General features: G+C 38.5%; 1 protein-coding gene across 4 annotated transcripts in view; it reads left to right on the top strand.

The window, feature by feature from the left end:
- ctnna2 (catenin alpha 2) overlaps positions 1-20126 on the top strand; it is a 1024232-nt gene that overhangs the window by 932999 nt on the left and 71107 nt on the right. For all 4 annotated transcript variants that reach the window (XM_031895802.1, NM_001097305.1, XM_031895831.1 and 1 more), the window contains 1 exon segment: positions 6102-6236. In XM_031895802.1, coding sequence (XP_031751662.1) covers positions 6102-6236 — 135 coding nt within the window.

Raw genomic sequence — 20126 nt, 5'->3', positions numbered from 1 at the left:
GAAAAATAAATTCTGAGAAAACTCATAAGATGACATTTATGGGAATGTTTATTTCGGAGCCGTCGCTATTTGCAAGTTTATAAAATAAATACGGTTTTTTAACACGATTCCCCCGTCAAGATCTCTAATAAGGCTTGTATGGCTGTAGGAATACGTTTATACAGTAAAGGGGAAGGAGGGCTGGGAAATATCTGATTGTATTGGTATTTATATATTGTTATTTACATTCATATATAGGGTAAATTGGGCCCTTTCTCTCTGGCAGTTGCCGACTTATTTGGACAGCTATAAAGGGTCCTTAATGTAATGGGAAGTAAATCCCTTTTCCTGGGTTATAGCATGACCTTTTTCAGTTCCACAGTTTGGCCATAAGGTGGCATAGTATAAAAGGCTAAGCAGCCATGAGGCTGGAAGCCATTTTGGTGAAAGCTCTCCACCTGAACAAGCAGATGGGGAGATTGTGGTGGAACCAGGGTGTAGGTAGGCCCAGGCAGAATAGGCAGCTCCTGTAATAGATAACACTAAGGGGCTGATTTACTTATCCATAAATCCGAATCCCGAATGGGAAAAAATCATTTTGCGATTTTTCGTAAATTGTCGCGACTTTTTCGTAGCCATTACGACTTGCTCATAAATTGTCGCGACTTTTTCATAGCCATTATGACTTGCTCATATATTGTCGCGACTTTTTCATATTGAGCGCTCGTAAATGGCGGGCAAACCTTTGCGACTTTGCATGATTTTGGAAGCCTCCCATAGGACTCAATGGCACTCTGCAGCTCCAACCCGGCCCAAGGAAAGTCTCCCATAGGACTCAATGGCACTCTGCAGCTCCGACCCGGCCCAAGGAAAGTCTCCCATAGGGCTCAATGGCACTCTGCAGCTCCAACCTGGCCCAAGGAAAGTCTCCCATAGGGCTCAATGGCACCCTGCAGCTCCAACCCGGCCCAAGGAAAGCCTCCCATAGGGCTCAATGGCACTCTGCAGCTCCAACCCGGCCCAAGGAAAGTCTCCCATAGGGCTCAATGGCACTCTGCAGCTCCAACCCAGCCCAAGGAAAGCCTCCCATAGGGCTCAATGGCACTCTGCAGCTCCAACCTGGCCCAAGGAAAGTCTCCCATAGGGCTCAATGGCACTCTGCAGCTCCAACCTGGCCCAAGGAAAGTCTCCCATAGGGCTCAATGGCACTCTGCAGCTCCAACCTGGCCCAAGGAAAGTCTCCCATAGGGCTCAATGGCACTCTGCAGCTCCAACCTGGCCCAAGGAAAGTCTCCCATAGGGCTCAATGGCACTCTGCAGTTCCAACCTGACCCAAGGAAAGTCTCCCATAGGGCTCAATGGCACTCTGCAGCTCCAACCCGGCCCAAGGAAAGTCTCCCATAGGGCTCAATGGCACTCTGCAGCTCCAACCCGGCCCAAGGAAAGTCTCCCATAGGGCTCAATGGCACTCTGCAGTTCCAACCCGGCCCAAGAAAAGCCTCCCATAGGGCTCAATGGCACTCTGCAGCTCCAACCCGGCCCAAGGAAAGCCTCCCATAGGGCTCAATGGCACTCTGAAGCTCCAACCTGGCCCAAGGAAAGTCACGATACTGAAGCTTGAATGAATCCGAAACTTTCGTACTCGGCACGACGGCTACGAAAAAGTCGCTACAATTTACGAGCAAGTGTGCCCCTAGGTGTGAGAGACAGGCAGGGCTAGCTAGTAAGCAATGTCTGGCTCCAACAAGGATTTGCAGAGGGATTATTATCCCGGGTGTAACACTGCCTAGAGTAGGGTTACCAGTGTTCAGACCTAGGGCTAGATAGTTGATGGCCTAGGTTCTATTGGAAGCCATAAACTGAAAGCTGGGGGTAACCCATTGTGCCCTGCAGCTAGAGAGTCATTGTGACCATTTGTCATGAGTGCTGCCTGACCTGTGAGATGCTACTACCTGCCTATATTGTACTTGTTATTACTCCCAAGTGGCTGTGTAAATAAACAGTTCTTGTTCAATGTTAAGACCCACTGGCGCCCATTTATTGGGAGTTACAGTAACACAATTATCTGGCCTCCAACTCAAGCAAGGGTTCACGCCTGAGGGATACAGTCTCATTCCGGGTGATATATACGGTGTGGTTTAGGGTAAAGTGTAGAAGCCAATTTGCCATAAGCTAGAAGTCAAAGAATACAAAGACTAATGTACAAGAGAGACAGTGATAAGAGCCAAGAGACATAGCCGCATCAGGTATGGTGCTTATTCTAATAATACGCTGAGGATCGATGCCAAGGGGCTTATCAAGAGAACCAGGAGGGTGAGGAACCACATCCAGTATGGAGCCCATTCTAACCTAGCGCTAAGGAAATGCTCCATGGGGCTAGTCACTTCATTCTCCAGTCTAGAAGTGTTGGACCTCCAGTCGCATCGGCCCCTCTGAGCTGGGGGAGAAATATTGGGGATATGTAACGTGATATGTGTTTGAAACTCCTTTTATTCCAAGGAAATAGAAAATAAAAAATAAAGAATCAAAACATAGGAAGCGCTAAAGTGCTCAATAGTCAAGTTAGTTGGGTTAAGTCCTCATATACTAGAATATGCCAAACCCAGGCCGTGAAGGTGTAGGGTATTGGGTTCTTTGACAACAGACCCCTCCATATATATCTATAGAGAGAGAGATAGAAAGGCTTCCCCCTAGCTTGTACGATTCATTGTACTCACACAAACAGAGGTCCTGAAACCATGCTAGGTTACATCAGCCAATGAATAGACAGCGCTCAGACTTTTACTCCCATACTTCTTCCTGTTACAGCGCTGCATTATTTCCTGTCAGGTGAGAGACCAAACTAACCATTACAAAATGGCAGCTCATGACAAAATATGCAAAAGGCCAATATTTACTGTTTTTTATATACAAATATGGTAGACTTCTTTAACTTATGATATAATTCTCTCTTGGTTAAGTATTCATTCTGAAAGTATAGTTTTCCAATACTTTCAATGTCTTGGAAATTGTTGGAGGTAGTCTCTTCAACACCAAAGAGAGAGTGGGCCAAATGACCAGCCACTATAATCAATTATTATATTTCATTCTTCTTTTTACTTTATTTCATAGTTGGTTTTTAAAAAGAACCAAATAAGAATCTGACATGGATATCATTATAATCACTTTTTTTGTTTTTGCAGTGGTAGAGATTCAGCCACTATCATCCATAAAGGAATTTAGGCTATCTTGATCTATCATCCCTATTTCATCTAGGGATGCACCCTGACAAATGGGAGCAGAGATAACTGCCAGTGACAGTTTGATGGATTATTTTGGAATAACCATGGTTACATCTCTGACCACATCCATCATACCGTGCCTCTCTATATATAAACATGTGCTTCTTTAGCTTCATTTTGTCTAAAGCTTGATGAAGAGTTCCAGTTGTGTCTAGGTGTCTTCTCCACTGCTTCCCACCAATTACAATTCTAGATTAGCATCCTAGATACTGTCCCAGAAGTTGCTTTCAGAAATGGTCTTGAGTTCCTTGACTAGTGCTATGTAAATCCTATTGCACTTAATTCTTACCCTGTTGCATTATGGGAGTTTTAATGCAAATGCCATTTTTAATGCACATTTTGGAAACCCCCACACAGAAAATGCTTGGTTTTGTTATAAAATATGAACTCTGTGCTTCTTCTCTGATATTTCAGGCAAGATTGTGGCCAATGCAAATCTAAGCATGGCTGCAATTGTGCTGGTTTTATAGGAAAATGCTGTATTATGGGTAAAAAACGATGGCAATTTTTTGCACCAGGCATGGATTCTCAAATTTCCAAATTGCTTCCGAATTAAGACGGTTAAGATGCAGGTATCAGGTCAGTTCCTATCCCTGATCCATAGTCGGCTGTGAGGGATCCTTGGCTGCTAAGGGACACCCTGAGGATACAGATACTGAGCCAGGCTACTCTCCACAGGGAGGCCATGCTGGTTGGGGGTCCTTACCTTCCCCACCGGGTGAGGTGGGCTATAGGGGGGGACACCATATTTTTCTACCTTCTGTGCAATTGCCTGATATCTCCTCTGTGTAAGTATATTGCAATAACCCTGCATATTGATTGTCTCTGACAATAAACCGATTCTGTTGTTCAACTGCAAGAACCTTCTGGTGCCCATTTGTTACTCTGTACTGCACACAGCTACAGTGAGTTTTAGTTGCACTACACCATAGCTCCATTTGGTCACTTCCACATAGTGAAGGCCCATCCTGAAGGATTGAGTCGCAAGTGCCCCATGCTCTAAACCCAGGGTCGGACTGGGGGGTGAAGGGCCCACTGGGGCTCCCGCCCCAGGGGCCCTGCAGGTACCCGCACCGCCCCCCCCATAGGGGCCCCCCTAACCCCCCTTGCAGGGCCCCCCACCCGTCGTCCTCCCCTGAGCGCGTAAATTTAATGCATCAGGGGAGGAGCGGTCGGGCAGGGGTAGCGCAGGTAAGAGATGGGTCTGGGCTGCTGGGGCCCACTAGAGCCGGGGCTCACCGGGATTTTTCCCGGTGTCCCGGCAGCCCAGTCCGACCCTGTCTAAACCTATCTAGCCATCCTGTTGGCTTGGTTACAGCCAAGAAAGGGTTACATGAGATTGATTGGTCAGCTGATTGGCTATTGAGGCTGTAGTTTCCCACCAATCACAAACCATCAACACATGAAAAAGAAATTCCTGATATTGGAAACATTTCATTATTGTGCAGCTTTAATCAGTTGCTCTTTCCAACTGAATGGAATCTTTCCATTCGATACACAGGAACAATAAATAATGGCTGATTCATTGATGCTATTTACCAGCATAATTCACTCATTGTCTCCATTTGACTCCATAAATATCATCTGGCTGGGAGGGAAGGCCGCTAAGTGAAAACATTATATTAACCTACAGGTTTAAATCACAAAATTGGAGCAACTTAATTAAAGTTGTTTGCCGGCGCGACAAGTACTAAAAGGTGACGAACGTGCCATTTAAACAATTTGTGGAAACAAGTGATCCCGTGGTACATAAAGCCACGACTGTGTTTGAAAGGGCCAGGGGCAGGCAATTATTTTTAATTCTGACAGCTCCAATAATGCCTTCGAATATCTGAAATTCAGCGTTTTCTTAAGGTTGTCTTTTCTTCGTTACTCGTGATTATTTTCTAATAGAAGAAATACAGAAATTGTGGATTTCAGATTTTCCTTTTCTTATGTAAACCCTACATTTTCCTACCATGTATATAAATGGGGCACATCTCCCCACCCACACCACATATATATATACCATCACATTTTCCTAATACAAATAGCAGGCATTTTTCCTCCTAAATAGTGATGGGTGAAATGTTTCGCCAGGCATGGATTTGCAGCGAATTTCTGTGTTTCGCCATTGGCGGATTGTTTCAAAAAACAGATGACAAAATTCGCTGCGGAAAAATTCACCGCACATCCAAAAATTGTCGCCAGCGTAAAAAAAGAATAGTTGCGGGCGTCAAAAAAATAGCCGTGCGACAAAATAATAGCCGCGGGCGACAAAAGAATAGGCATGCAACAAAAAAATAGCCGCACGCGACAAAATAATAGCCATGGGTGACAAAATAATAGCCACGGGTGACAAAATAATAGCCACGGGTGACAAAAGAATAGCTCATCATTATCCAACAATGGCAAAACATGGAAATTTGCCACGAATCCATGCCTGGCGAAAAATTTCACCCATCACTAATCATTTTCTGTCTGTGCTGTTCTGTGTCTGTGCTATTCCCTCAAGTCCTGACTATATCATAGTTCTCAGATCTCCTTCAGCTTGGGATTGCTCCTCTATCACTGTATATAAATCATTATGTTGCAGCAATCTGGGTCAGTTTCGGGTTGGGTGGAGGTGGGTTAACGTTAAAGTGGGTCAAAGAATTTTTGACTTGTGCATCAATGCTTGCAATATCTACCTGTATCATTAATGATCCTCCACTTCTTCTCTGTCAGTGGTCCTCCTGTAGTCTACACTACACTAGCCTAAAGATGAAAAACATGTTAGATCTTTAACTTGTTCTGTATTGTAAAGTTACTGTATATCCAATTAACCCCACTAACTGCCCCACTATTATTTTTTTTTTCCAGTGCCCTGACTCAGCATGTAAGCAGGACCTAATAGCGTATCTCCAGCGGATTGCCCTCTACTGCCATCAGCTCAACATCTGCAGTAAAGTGAAAGCGGAAGTTCAGAATCTGGGCGGTGAATTAATTGTTTCAGGGGTGAGTAACCGAGTGAGGAATGTCAAGGTAGTAACATCTTACAAAATAAGTTGGTGTTCAATTTGTGTTTGAAATGGAAATGATACTATTAGAAGAATAAGTTGAATGATTATGTCAAGGAATGGGGCCACGTTATGTATATCATGGAACCCCAATGTCAAATGTTATATTCTGTGAACCTAGAAATGCACTAGGCTGCAATTTGTGCGCATTTATACAGGTCATGGAACTCCAAAGTGACTTCTAATATTCTTATATTGTATTAGGGATGCACCAAATCCAGGGTTCCATTCCGGATTCAGACAATATTCGGCCTTTTTCAGCACAATATAGGTTCAGCCGAATCCACACTCCTGGCTGAACCGAATCCGAATCCAACTTTTTGTCACATAAACACAGAAGTTGAACATTTTTCACCTAACCCTTCCGTATCCTAACCCTTCTTTAACCCTTTACATGTGTAAATTAGGATTTGATTCAGTATGCAGCTGAATCCTTTATGAAGGTTTTGTGGTTCGGCCGAATTCGAAAAAATTGTGGATTCGGTGCATCCCTATATTGTATAACAGGGAATACAGGTATGGGATCCCTTATCCGGAAACCCATCCGGAATCCTTACGGAAAGGTCATCTTCCATTGACTCCATTATAAGCAAATAATTCACATTTTTAAAAATGATTTCATTTTTCTCTGTAATAATAAAACAGTACCTGTACTTGATCCCAACTAAGATATAATTACCCCTTATTGGGGCAGAACAGCCCTATTGGGTTTATTTAATGGTTAAATGATTCCCTTTTCTCTGTAATAATAAAACAGTACCTGTACTTGATCCCAACTAAGATATAATTACCCCTTATTGGGGGCAGAACAGCCCTATTGGGTTTATTTAATGGTTAAATGATTCCCTTTTCTCTGTAATAATAAAACAGTACCTGTACTTGATCCCAACTAAGATATAATTACCCCTTATTGGGGCAGAACAGCCCTGTTGGGTTTATTTAATGGTTAAATGATTCCCTTTTCTCTGTAATAATAAAACAGTACCTGTACTTGATCCCAACTAAGATATAATTACCCCTTATTGGGGCAGAACAGCCCTGTTGGGTTTATTTAATGGTTAAATGATTCCCTTTTCTCTGTAATAATAAAACAGTACCTGTACTTGATCCCAACTAAGATATAATTACCCCTTATTGGGGCAGAACAGCCCTATTGGGTTTATTTAATGGTTAAATGATTCCCTTTTCTCTGTAATAATAAAACAGTACCTGTACTTGATCCCAACTAAGATATAATTACCCCTTATTGGGGCAGAACAGCCCTGTTGGGTTTATTTAATGGTTAAATGATTCCCTTTTCTCTGTAATAATAAAACAGTACCTGTACTTGATCCCAACTAAGATATAATTACCCCTTATTGGGGCAGAACAGCCCTATTGGGTTTATTTAATGGTTAAATGATTCCCTTTTCTCTGTAATAATAAAACAGTACCTGTACTTGATCCCAACTAAGATATAATTACCCCTTATTGGGGGCAGAACAGCCCTATTGGGTTTATTTCATGGTTAAATGATTCCCTTTTCTCTGTAATAATAAAACAGTACCTGTACTTGATCCCAACTAAGATATAATTACCCCTTATTGGGGCAGAACAGCCCTATTGGGTTTATTTCATGGTTAAATGATTCCCTTTTCTCTGTAATAATAAAACAGTACCTGTACTTGATCCCAACTAAGATATAATTACCCCTTATTGGGGCAGAACAGCCCTATCGGGTTTATTTAATGGTTAAATGATTCCCTTTTCTCTGTAATAATAAAACAGTACCTGTACTTGATCCCAACTAAGATATAATTACCCCTTATTGGGGCAGAACAGCCCTATTGGGATTATTTAATGGTTAAATGATTCCCTTTTCTCTGTAATAATAAAACAGTACCTGTACTTGATCCCAACTAAGATATTATTACCCCTTATTGGGGCAGAACAGCCCTATTGGGTTTATTTCATGGTTAAATGATTCCCTTTTCTCTGTAATAATAAAACAGTACCTGTACTTGATCCCAACTAAGATATAATTACCCCTTATTGGGGGCAGAACAGCCCTATTGGGTTTATTTAATGGTTAAATGATTCCCTTTTCTCTGTAATAATAAAACAGTACCTGTACTTGATCCCAACTAAGATATAATTACCCCTTATTGGGGGCAGAACAGCCATATTGGGTTTATTTCATGGTTAAATGATCCCCTTTTCTCTGTAATAATAAAACAGTACCTGTACTTGATCCCAACTAAGATATAATTACCCCTTATTTGGGGCAAAACAATCCTATTGGGTTTATTCAATATTTAAATGATGTTTAGCAGACTTAAGTTATGGAGATCCAAATTACGGAAAGATTCCTTATCCGGAAAACCCCAGGTCCTGAGCATTCTGAATAACAGGTCCCATACCTGTGCTGCTTTTGAAGGAAGTAGAAGGCTTGAGTTCAGTGAAGGTGTAGACAGGTAGTTCTTGTATGTTTAGCACCACTGCAGCTGATAACAATAATATTAAATAATACTTTGTACCCTATCACTTCCTCTAGTATGACAAAAATAGCGGTTAAATAATGGTATGATGCATTTAAACAAAAGTAGATTTAGAATATAAATTAAATGATATGATTTATATATGAGAATGCAAATAAGTCATTAATATCTGCAAGAGGTTATATGAACCTCATTGGGCCCATTTAGTAATGTTTTGTTTTTTTTTTATTTCACAAATTGTGGGTTTTAGCTCTAACAATTGGGGCTTATACTATCTACACAAAAACACAAAAAATGTGTTATTTATTAAGCAAAAAACACAGAAGAGAAGACAAAACTACGCCATCAAAAAGCTGTCGAGGCCATGTAGAAGTCAATGCGAGTTTTCGTTGGGAAATTGTAACAATCTGATCAGTTTTTGAGTTTGTGAATTTGAGAGTTTTTTTTCTAATTCCAATAAACTTGCATTTTGAAAAAACTAGTTTGAATTAAAAAAACTCCAATAAATGAGATTTTCAAGTTTCCAAACTCGAATAAATCTAGAAAAAACTTGAATATCTCGAATTGAAATTATAGCTTGACTTTGCCTAGGACAATTCCCACTGACGTCTACATGAACTCCAAAGCTTTTAGCTGCTGAATTTTTCCATTCGAGTTCTTGGGGGGTTTTGCACTTAATAAATAACAAGGCATTGAAGTTTTTTGACCATAACTCAAATTCAAAACTTCTTACGAAAATGAAACATTCAAGGTTTTTATTTCGTAGTTTCAAAAAAACTCTAAAACTAAGTTGCTATATGGGCCTCAAGACTTATTTAATGTTTTTCTCTCATTTTTCTCTGGACTTACTCAAATATTACTTGATTTCATCCCAATCCATCGTTAATAACTACATATTGTTGCTGGACTCTTTCATCTCTAGTTTTAGCCTTCACTATGGACACTTCATTTTCCCTTTTTCAGAAGGTCTTCATTCTTTGCTATTCACAATTTTTTTATTTTTTGCCCTTAGGCTCAGTGGTGACAATGCAAGTTACCAAGTTCTCATTCATGAAATGGTTATCTTCCTCCATTGTTTCTATACCATTTCAAAGGATGCCATTTCAGAAGCCCAGGGCATTGCACAATCATCTTCACGGTTGCATTGGGATTTTTCATACCAATCCTTATTGGTCTTGTTCAGTTGCTTTGGTCATTCAATCTTGCTCTTCATTTTCTATAAAACTAAAATATGTGCAACAAGATACATCCGCCTTATCACTTGTTCTACTCTTGCACTCATCTTGTCTTTTTAAGCATTATCTTTCTTGCTTTAACATTTCAGTTATTCCATTTGAGCCGATCCATTCTTTGCTAGTCTCAACCTCTACAGATATTCTCATAACACTTGATATTTCAATATCAATCTTTAAACCTTCAATGTGGTTGCCTCTTTTCCGAAGGTCTCCTTGCTATTGACTTTGTCTTTGAACGTCCTTAATGGTAGTAATGAAGGTTACCAGGTTCTCATTCATGAAATTCACCACCTTTGATCTCCATTGCTTCTGCACAAAAGGACTCCATTCCCGAATCCAAGGATATCATATAATTATCCCTACACTTGTCAGTATGTTGTTACGGTTTGTACAGTAACGCTCACACAAATCTTACACAAATCTTTATTGCCAGACATCCCTTGCTTTCATTGCTCGAGCTTGCTAAGCTGCTTTACGTTGCTCCACCTCTTCATCCTCTTGCTCTTCTACAAAACCAGCAGTGCATTTCTACCTTGGAACCCTTGCCATTTAATTAGTGAAGTTAATCTTGACTATTCCTAAAATAGACTACATTCAAGTATGTAGCGTAGCATTGCTCCTTATTGTTATGTGTACTTAGAATTTATAATTGCATCTGGTAATTATCAAGTGCTACTTCTTATTAAAATATGATACATATCTCTGAATACAATAACCTTTTTTTGAAATGTTATTCATGTGATAAATTGTAGGGGAATTAGAACTTTGAGAAAGTAAGTGCATCTCAAATAACAGACGTAATGATAAGACAAATAATGATATAATGATTTCACTTGATAGTTAGCATATCAGTTTTGTGAGGCTGGTCACGTTGTAATTATTTACAATGCAGAAGAGGTGCTTTAATATGATCCCATATATAAGGGAATTATACAATAAACCCTTTAGTGCAGTGATGCCCATTGGCTCGGGGGCAACATGGTGCTCACCAACCCCTTTGATGTTGCTCCCAGTGGCCTCAAAGTAGGTGCCCATTTTTAAATCTCTGGGTTGGAGGCAAGTTCTGAAAGCACAGAGACACAGTTTTACTCCAATCTAAGCCTCCTATAGGCTAGCACTAGTGATGAGCGAATTTCCGCTATTGGCAAATTGTTTTGCAAAACTTGTCTCAAAAATGGTCTCTGTTGCATCAAAATAGTTGCAGTCAAGGCAAATTGGGCTGGGTTATTTCAAAATGGATGCAGTTGCGTCAAAATAGGCACGGTTGCGTCGATATGGGTATGGTCACATCAAAATAGGGGCGTTCACATAAAAAAAAGTTGTGTGCTACAAAATGATCGCACAACACCCGCATTTTACGAATTTTACGCCGGTTCACGAATTTTTGGTTAGTTTCATGAATTTTCCGGCGAAGTGCAATTGGACAGATTCGCTCATCACTAGCTAGCACTCCACATGGGGCAAATCCGAGCCCTTATTTTGTATCCTCAGGTAACTTTTTTCATGCTTGTGTGGCTCCCCAAAACTTTTTACTAGGGATGCACCAAATCCAGGATTCGGTTCGGTATTTGGCCAGGATTCTGCCTTTTTGGCAGAGTTCGGATTTAGCCGAATCCATGGTCCTGGCCAAACTGAATGCTAATTAGGATTTGGAAGTGTTAAATGTACATTCGAATTCGATTCGAATTTGGTTCTGTATTCGGCCAAATTACTTACGATGTATTCGGGGGTTCGATCAAACCTAAAAAAACTGGGTGCATCCCTACTTTTTACATCTGAGTGTGGCTCACAAAAAAAAAAGGTTGGGGGTCCCTAATGCCTTATTTACAAATAGATATTTCCAGAGGAAACAAAGGCATCAACTCTTTTAGTTTAAAAGAGTTCATCTTAATATGCTTATGTTTCATACATTTTAGCAAGTGAGAAAACTGGTGTAACTACAATTGGTGTAACTACAATTTTTCACCTTCATCTTGATTATTTGAGAAAAAAGCTCAAGCTGATGTAAGGGGCAGATTTATCAAAGAGTGAAATTGGAGTTAAATTCCATCATTCTCTATTCATTTCTATGGTGTTTTCAGAGATTACTCACTTTCACCCATTTAAAAATAAGTCTTTAGAAATCACATAGAAATGAGTAGAGTAGAAATAAGTAAATCTGCTAAAATCTACACAATTAAAGGAACCGATAAACTATATCAAACGAGATTTATATGCGTTTAAATATAAAGTACTGTTCCCTGCTGTGGTAAAAAAAAATGTGTTTTTGCTTTAGAAACCCTACTATAGCTTCTATAAATGAAGTTGTTATGTAGCCCCGGGGGCAGCCATTTAAGTTGAAATAGGGTTAAATGGCACAGGTTACATACAGTGGAGGAAATAATTATTTGACCCCCTCACCGATTTTGTAAGTTTGTCCAATGACAAAGAAATGAAAAGTCTCAGAACAGTATCATTTCAATGGTAGGTTTATTTTAACAGTGGCAGATAGCACATCAAAAGGAAAATCAAAAAAATAACTTTAAATAAAAGATAGCAACTGATTTGCATTTCATTGAGTGAAATAAGTTTTTGAACCCTCTAACAAAAAAAGACTTAATACTTAGTGGAAAAACCCTTGTTTGCAAGCACAGAGGTCAAACGTTTCTTGTAATTGATGACCAAGTTTGCGCACATTTTAGGAGGAATGTTGGTCCACTCCTCTTTGCAGATCATCTCTAAATCCCTAAGGTTTCGAGGCTGTCTCTGTGCAACTCTGAGCTTGAGCTCCCTCCATAGGTTTTCTATTGGATTAAGGTCCGGAGACTGACTAGGCCACTCCATGACCTTAATGTGCTTCTTCTTGAGCCACTCCTTTGTTGCCTTTGCTGTATGTTTTGGGTCATTGTCGTGCTGGAACACCCATCCACGACCCATTTTCAGTTTCCTGGCAGAGGGAAGGAGGTTGTCGTTCAGGATTTCACGATACATGGCTCCGTCCATTTTCCCGTTAATGCGAATAAGTTGTCCTGTGCCCTTAGCAGAAAAACACCCCCAAAGCAAAATGTTTCCACCCCCATGCTTGACGGTGGGGACGGTGTTTTGGGGGTCATAGGCAGCATTTTTCTTCCTCCAAACACAGCGAGTTGAGTTAATGCCAAAGAGCTCTATTTTGATCTCATCAGACCACAGCACCTTCTCCCAGTCACTCACAGAATCATTCAGGTGTTCATTGGCAAACTTCAGACGGGCCTGCACATGTGCCTTCTTGAGCAGGGGGACCTTGCGAGCCCTGCAGGATTTTAATCCATTGCGGTGTAATGTGTTTCCAATGGTTTTCTTGGTGACTGTGGTCCCTGCTAATTTGAGGTCATTAACTAACTCCTCCCGTGTAGTTCTAGGATGCTTTTTCACCTTTCTCAGAATCATTGACACCCCACGAGGTGAGATCTTGCGTGGAGCCCCAGAGCGAGGTCGATTGATGGTCATTTTGTGCTCCTTCCATTTTCGAACAATCGCACCAACAGTTGTCACCTTCTCTCCCAGCTTCTTGCTAATGGTTTTGTAGCCCATTCCAGCCTTGTGCAGGTCTACAATTTTGTCTCTGACATCCTTGGACAGCTCTTTGGTCTTTCCCATGTTGGAGAGTTTGGAGTCTGCTTGATTGATTGATTCTGTGGACAGGTGTCTTTTATACAGGTGACTAGTTAAGACAGGTGTCCTTAATGAGGTTGACTAATTGAGTAGAAGTGTCTAACCACTCTGTGGGAGCCAGAACTCTTAATGGTTGGTAGGGGTTCAAAAACTTATTTCACTCAATGAAATGCAAATCAGTTGCTATCTTTTATTTAAAGTTATTTTTTCGATTTTCCTTTTGATGTGCTATCTGCCACTGTTAAAATAAACCTACCATTGAAATGATACTGTTCTGAGACTTTTCATTTCTTTGTCATTGGACAAACTTACAAAATCAGTGAGGGGTCAAATAATTATTTCCTCCACTGTAGCAGATAAGCTGTATAGAAAACACTGGGTTTAGTTATTACATAGTAGATAAATAGAAGTCAGATGTCATTCATCTTTCTACTGAAAAATCGACTAAAACCTCTCGTGAAATAAGATGTTTATTGTCAAGAAATAGTTCATGTGTAGGCGCTTGATCAACAAATTTAAAAATAGTGTTATTTTTTTATGTTACTGGTCCATTAATATACAGAAGGTTTCAGAATAAATATAGCTTTGGCTCGAGGTTTATAGGTTATCAAGGCATTTTCTTTCTCGGAATTTGAAGCAATTAAAGAATCACAAATTCATTTGGGAATGCAGAAAAAAACTGAAATTGTAGCATCAGAGTTGTTATATCTGTAGCATTTCTTATCTAGATATTCTGTTTTATTAAATGTGCAAGTTAATTTTTGCAACCAATGGCAAATAATCTGTAAATGAAACAGTGATGAACCAATCTGTCCTGTTTCGCGGAAAAATTTGGAAAAAAACAGGAAAATTTGTGAAACAGCGAAAAATCCACAAACCGGTTTTTGTCGCCCGCATCTTTTTTTGTCAATTTTGACACGACTGTAACTTTTTTTTTACAAATTTTTCAGCCGCAAATTTTCACAGAAGTTTTGCTAAACAATTCATTAATGGCGAAACGTGTAAATTTGTTGCGAATCTATGCAACAAAATTCTCTGCTGAAATGCATAAAAAAAATTGTCACGCGAGTCAAAAAAAAAAAAACAATTTGTTTTTTAACGTGTGACCTTTTCGTCATTCCGTGAATTGTTCATTTTTTCACTAATCTTAAATGACTAAAAATTCACGAAACGGGACAGATTCGCTCATCGCAAATTGCAATATCACAACAGTAAATTCTTGTGTAGGTTCTTGATTACCATATTTGTACTTTAAATTTACAAATATTTTTATTTTTTTATGGTACTGGTCCATTAATTTACAGACGAGTCAAATGTTTCACAATAAATATAGCTTTGGCTATAGGTTTATAGGTTATCAAGGCATTTTCTTTCTCGGAATTTGAAGCAATTAAAGAATAATAAATTCATTTGGGAATGCAGAAAAAAACTGAAATTGTAGCATCAGGGTTGTTATATCTGTAGCCTTTTTGTCTAGATATTCTGTTAATGTGCAAGTTAAATTTTGCAACCAATGGCCAATAATCTGTAAATGAAACAGGGTTTGCTGGGTTTACTTGGAAGGGTTGAACTTGATGGACTCGCTATGATTTATTCAGTAAAATAAATTATAATATAATCCCATAGTCAGTGGGAGCTGTCCTAGGTATTTTTTGTGGTCCTTTCACGTTGTGGTGTTTTTTTAGGGACGAGCCAATCTGCCCTGTTTTGCGAAAAAATTTGCAAAACAACAGGAAAATTTGTGAAACAGCGAAAAGTCCACAAAACACTTTTGTCGGCCGCATCTTTTTTTGTCTATTTTCACACAACCATAACTTTTTTTTAATTAATTTTCACAGAAGTTTTGCTAAACAATTCGGCAATAGTGAAATGCGGAAATTTGCTGCGAATCTATGCAACAAAATTCTTTGCTGAAATGCATTAAAAAATTGCCACGAGAGTAAAAAAAAAAAGACATTTTTTATAACGCGTGACATTTTCGTCATTCCGTGAATTTTTTGTCATTTCACTAATCTTAGATGACTAAAAATTCACGAAATGGGACAGATTTGCTTATCGCAAATTGCAATATCACAACAGGAAATTTGAAAATCTAGTTAAACTTAAATAGTATATTGAATAAAACAAGTCAATCCTAAACAAAAATGATATAGTTTGTTTTCATATTTTGGGAATAAAAGTAAATGTAAAAATTATAGACATTTATTCTTTATTAACTAGATTTTGACAGTAACACAGTTCATTTTCAGAGAAGAACTACTCGTAATTCTCGATATATTTTGAATTTCTACTAGAAGCATCCTTCATAAACCAGAGTTGGTAGCAATAATTATTGAGGCCATTTTAGTAACCCATAACAACCGACTAGCCAGAAGATTTAAAATATCTACTGCAAGTTACAAAAGGAAGTGATTGATCTGGTTGCTATGGGTTACTGCACTGGAACAAATTTGTCCAATTAGTAAATGCTCCCCTTTACATCTGTTTGATAAATCACACCATTTATTATTTTATTCAAACACTGGGGGGCCAAATCATTAAACCACATTTTTTTTTGTGGTTAAAAAATTCTGAGTAACCACGATAATTTCTGATGTTTGATTTTATCGAAAGCCTTCCATAGGACTCTGTGACACTCTACAGATCCAACATGGCCAATAGATAGTCACAATATTAAAGCTTGAATGAATTCCGAAATAGTCTTAATTTGTCGTATATTTTCCACAACTTTTTCATCGCCGACGCGAAAAAAAATCATATTGTTGCGCCGAGTACGAAAGTTTCAGATTCAAGCTTCGGTATCGTGACTTTCCTTGGGCCAGGTTGGAGCTGCACAGTGCCATTTATTCCTATGGAAGGCTTCCAAAATCATGCAAAGTCAGAAAAGTTTTTCCGTCATTCACGATTGTTCAATACGAAAAGGTTGCGATGGCGACAAAATAGCCATGCAAAATACGAAAAAGTTGCGACGGCGACAAAAAAGTCGCAAAATTTTCGTTTCCAATCCGCTTTTTTCCCTTTCTGATTCGTGGATTAGTAAATCTCCCCCCTAGTCTTTGTGAAAAATATGACTTTTTCTTGGAAGTTAATAAAACCCATGAAAAAGTTGTGGAGTTTCAATGAAATAATCGTGGACATTACAAAAAGTTCTATAAGTTAGAAAAAATACAAATTTTTCTCAAAAAAATTAATCGTGCTTTAATGAAGGGGTCTCTTGGTTATTTTTAAATTGTAATTCAGGGCAATGCAAACTGTAGATTAGTGATGAGTGAATCTGTCCCATTTTGCTTCACCGCAAAAACAGTGAAAATTCTACAAAATGCTGAAACTAGGAACAAAAATAAGCTTAAAAAATGTGTTGCGCGCATCATATTTTTGATGCGTAAAACAACTTTTTTTGACGTATGTCATGTTTTTTCATGGCTGATTTTGTCGCCAGTTTAGCAAAATAATCTGCCAATGGCGAAACACTGAAATTCGCCTCAAATCTATGCCTGGCAAATTATTTCTCCTATCACTACCATACATCATTCTTTTTTAGTAATACCTAGGAATTGCCCATCGATTTACTAACAGATAGTGATGAGCGAATCTGTCCCGTTTCGATTTGCTGAAAAATTTGCAAATCTTTTTAAAAGATTTGTGAAACCAATTTTTTTTTACATGTGACGTTTTCGCCATGTTGTGAATTTTTTGCCATTTTGTGATACTTTTGAAAGATTTGCGAATTTTTCAGTGAACCCAAAACAGCGAAAAACTCACAGTATGCTGAAATGCTGAGTATCAAAAAAAATTGTCACGCGCGTCAGTTCTATTGATGCGCAACAATTCTTTTGACGAGAGGGACAATTCTTTTTGATGCGCAACAATTCTTTTGACGAGAGAGAAAATTCTTTTTATTTTGACGAGAGAGACAATTCTTTTTGATGCGCAACAATTCTTTTGACGAGAGAGAAAATTCTTTTTTTTTTTTACGAGAGAGACAATTCTTTTGACAAGAGAGAATTTTTTGACGAGAGAGACAATTCTTTTTGATGTGCAACAATTCTTTTGACGAGAGAGAAAATTCTTTTTTTTTTTTTGACGAGAGAGACAATTCTTTTGATGAGAGACAATTTTTTGATGAGAGAGACAATTCTTTTTGACGTGCAACAATTCTTTTGACATGGACGACAATTCTTTTGACGCGGGCAACAATTTTTGGATGTGTAGTGAATTTTTCCACTGCAAATTTTGTCGCCCGTTTCGCGAAAAAATCTGCTAATGGCAAAACACGGAAATTCTCCACGAATCCATGCCTGCCATTTTTTTTCGCCCATCACTACTAATACATGATACTCTCCCTTGATATTGTACCTACCAATTTCTTAGGTGATAACCATGACTGTCAAACTTACAGCTAAAGTTTATGTTTTATTATATCGTAACTTGATTAAATAAAGTTCTGCTCATTTTGTAATGGAACTATCCTTGGAAAATCCTTACTAATTAAAGAGATAATGAATAGGCAGGTTTCCCATTGCACTAGGGATGCAGTTCATTTATTTAACATGAGCTCCTCTCTATTTATAAGCACAGTCACTTTGCTTTGTTGTAATAATACTGTCTAAGAACCATTTGTTTCAACTAATTTTCAGTTCAACAACAGTTAAGATTTAAATCAGGTTTCTACTGAAGAATTTAAGGGGCAGATTTATCAAAATGTGAGTTTAGAGCTTAATACATGAAGGGGCACATTTATCAAAGTACGATTTTCATACCTTTAAAAAGCACGATACAAAAAAATCATATTAAATATGATTTTTTGTATCATGCTTTTTAAAGTACGAAAAATTCATATATGGAAGTACGCAAATATCGTGGTAATGTCCGAAAGCTACAATTTTTTTTATATCTGATGATCGTAAATGGCGGGAAAACCTTTCTGACTTTGATCCTTCTGTGCATGATTTTGGAAGCCTCCCCAAACTTTCCTACTCCTTGCGACAAATACGATTTTGTCGCACAAAATTGTCCAGTGTTTCGTTGCAAAGTACGAAAAAATCGCAGAAAATGTGCAAAATTTGTAAATGTTTGAAAAAGATACAAATTTTTTGTATTTGGACCTTTGATGAATCAGCCCCGAAAACCTACCCACGTTCTATTTATGAATTGGTGAATTCTAACTTGCCCATTGATAAATACACGTCTAAAAACCCCATAGGAATGAATAGAACGTGGGTGAGTTTTTATGTATTAAGCTCTAAACTCACATTTTGATAAATCTGCCCCATAATGTCGATCTAATTGTTTAGCTTAAACCTTACAAAATTATAAAAAATATAGTAAGTGTATATACCTGTACATATATATGTCCAAGGGGCTGATTTACTAAGACACGAATTCGAATCAGAATTTGAAAAATTCCGATTGGAAAACGAACATTTTGCGACTTTTTCGTATTTTTTGCGATTTTTTTCGGCGCCTTTACGACTTTTTGGAAATTATCGCGAGTTTTTCATTACCAATACGATTTGCGCTAAAAAACTTGAGTTTTTCGTAGCCATTCCGAAAGTTGCGCAAAATCTGGCGATTCTTTCGTAGCCTTAAAACTTGCGCGAAAAGTCGCGCCTTTTTCGTAGCGTTAAAACTTAAAAGGCGCGACGTTTCACGCAAGTTTTAACTCTACGAAAAAATTGCGACTTTTCGCGCAAGTTTTAACGCTACGAAAAAAATCACCAGATTTTGCGCAACTTTCTGAATGGCTACGAAAAACTCAAGTTTTTTCGCGCAAATCGTATTGGTAACAAAAAAGTCGCGATAATTTCCGAAAAAAAACGCAAAATACCGATCATTACAAAAAAAACGCAATCGGACGCATTCAGCCCGTTCGTGGGTAAGTAAATGTGCCCCTTAGTATTGTGTTTTACAATGGAGACATTAAAGGCTGGTGTAGCTCTGTGATTAATTGGTTTGACAGATAACTGAAAAAAAAGTCGTTCTGAATGAATTATCTTTGTCAGCAGGGATACGTTACTTGTCTTTTGTTGTCCCATCATACAGTACTTAGTACACGGATGAGATAGATGTGTTGATTGCTTTGAAGTCATTTGAGTTTCATGGGAGATAAGCTCCACATGTATCAATTTTTTTTATTATACCATGTCATTATATTCATGATATTCAGCCCATCAACAGGCTGTCCAAATCCCTATGAAGTGGCAGATGAATTGTTAGTAAATTGTTTATTTGTTCCGTCCCCCAAGATAAGAATTAACTAATGAATAGATGACTGATTTATTACTATTGGTTGGCCTATCTTGTCCATAAGGTACTGACAGTGTAGGAATATTTGGCTTGAGCTAATTTATTGTTTCATTTCAGATGTTTTTTTTTTTAATAACTCGTTAGTTATTTTTTTTAAATTATTTTTAGTGAAAGGTTGTAAGTAATTATGGGTGAAAGAAGCTGTACATAAATATGCATATACGATAAATATAAAAC

Source organism: Xenopus tropicalis, chromosome 1 (genome assembly GCF_000004195.4).
Source record: "Xenopus tropicalis strain Nigerian chromosome 1, UCB_Xtro_10.0, whole genome shotgun sequence".
NCBI lineage: Eukaryota > Metazoa > Chordata > Amphibia > Anura > Pipidae > Xenopus > Xenopus tropicalis.
The sequence above is the reverse complement of the archived record's forward strand: the minus strand, read 5'-3'. Positions and strand labels throughout refer to the sequence as shown.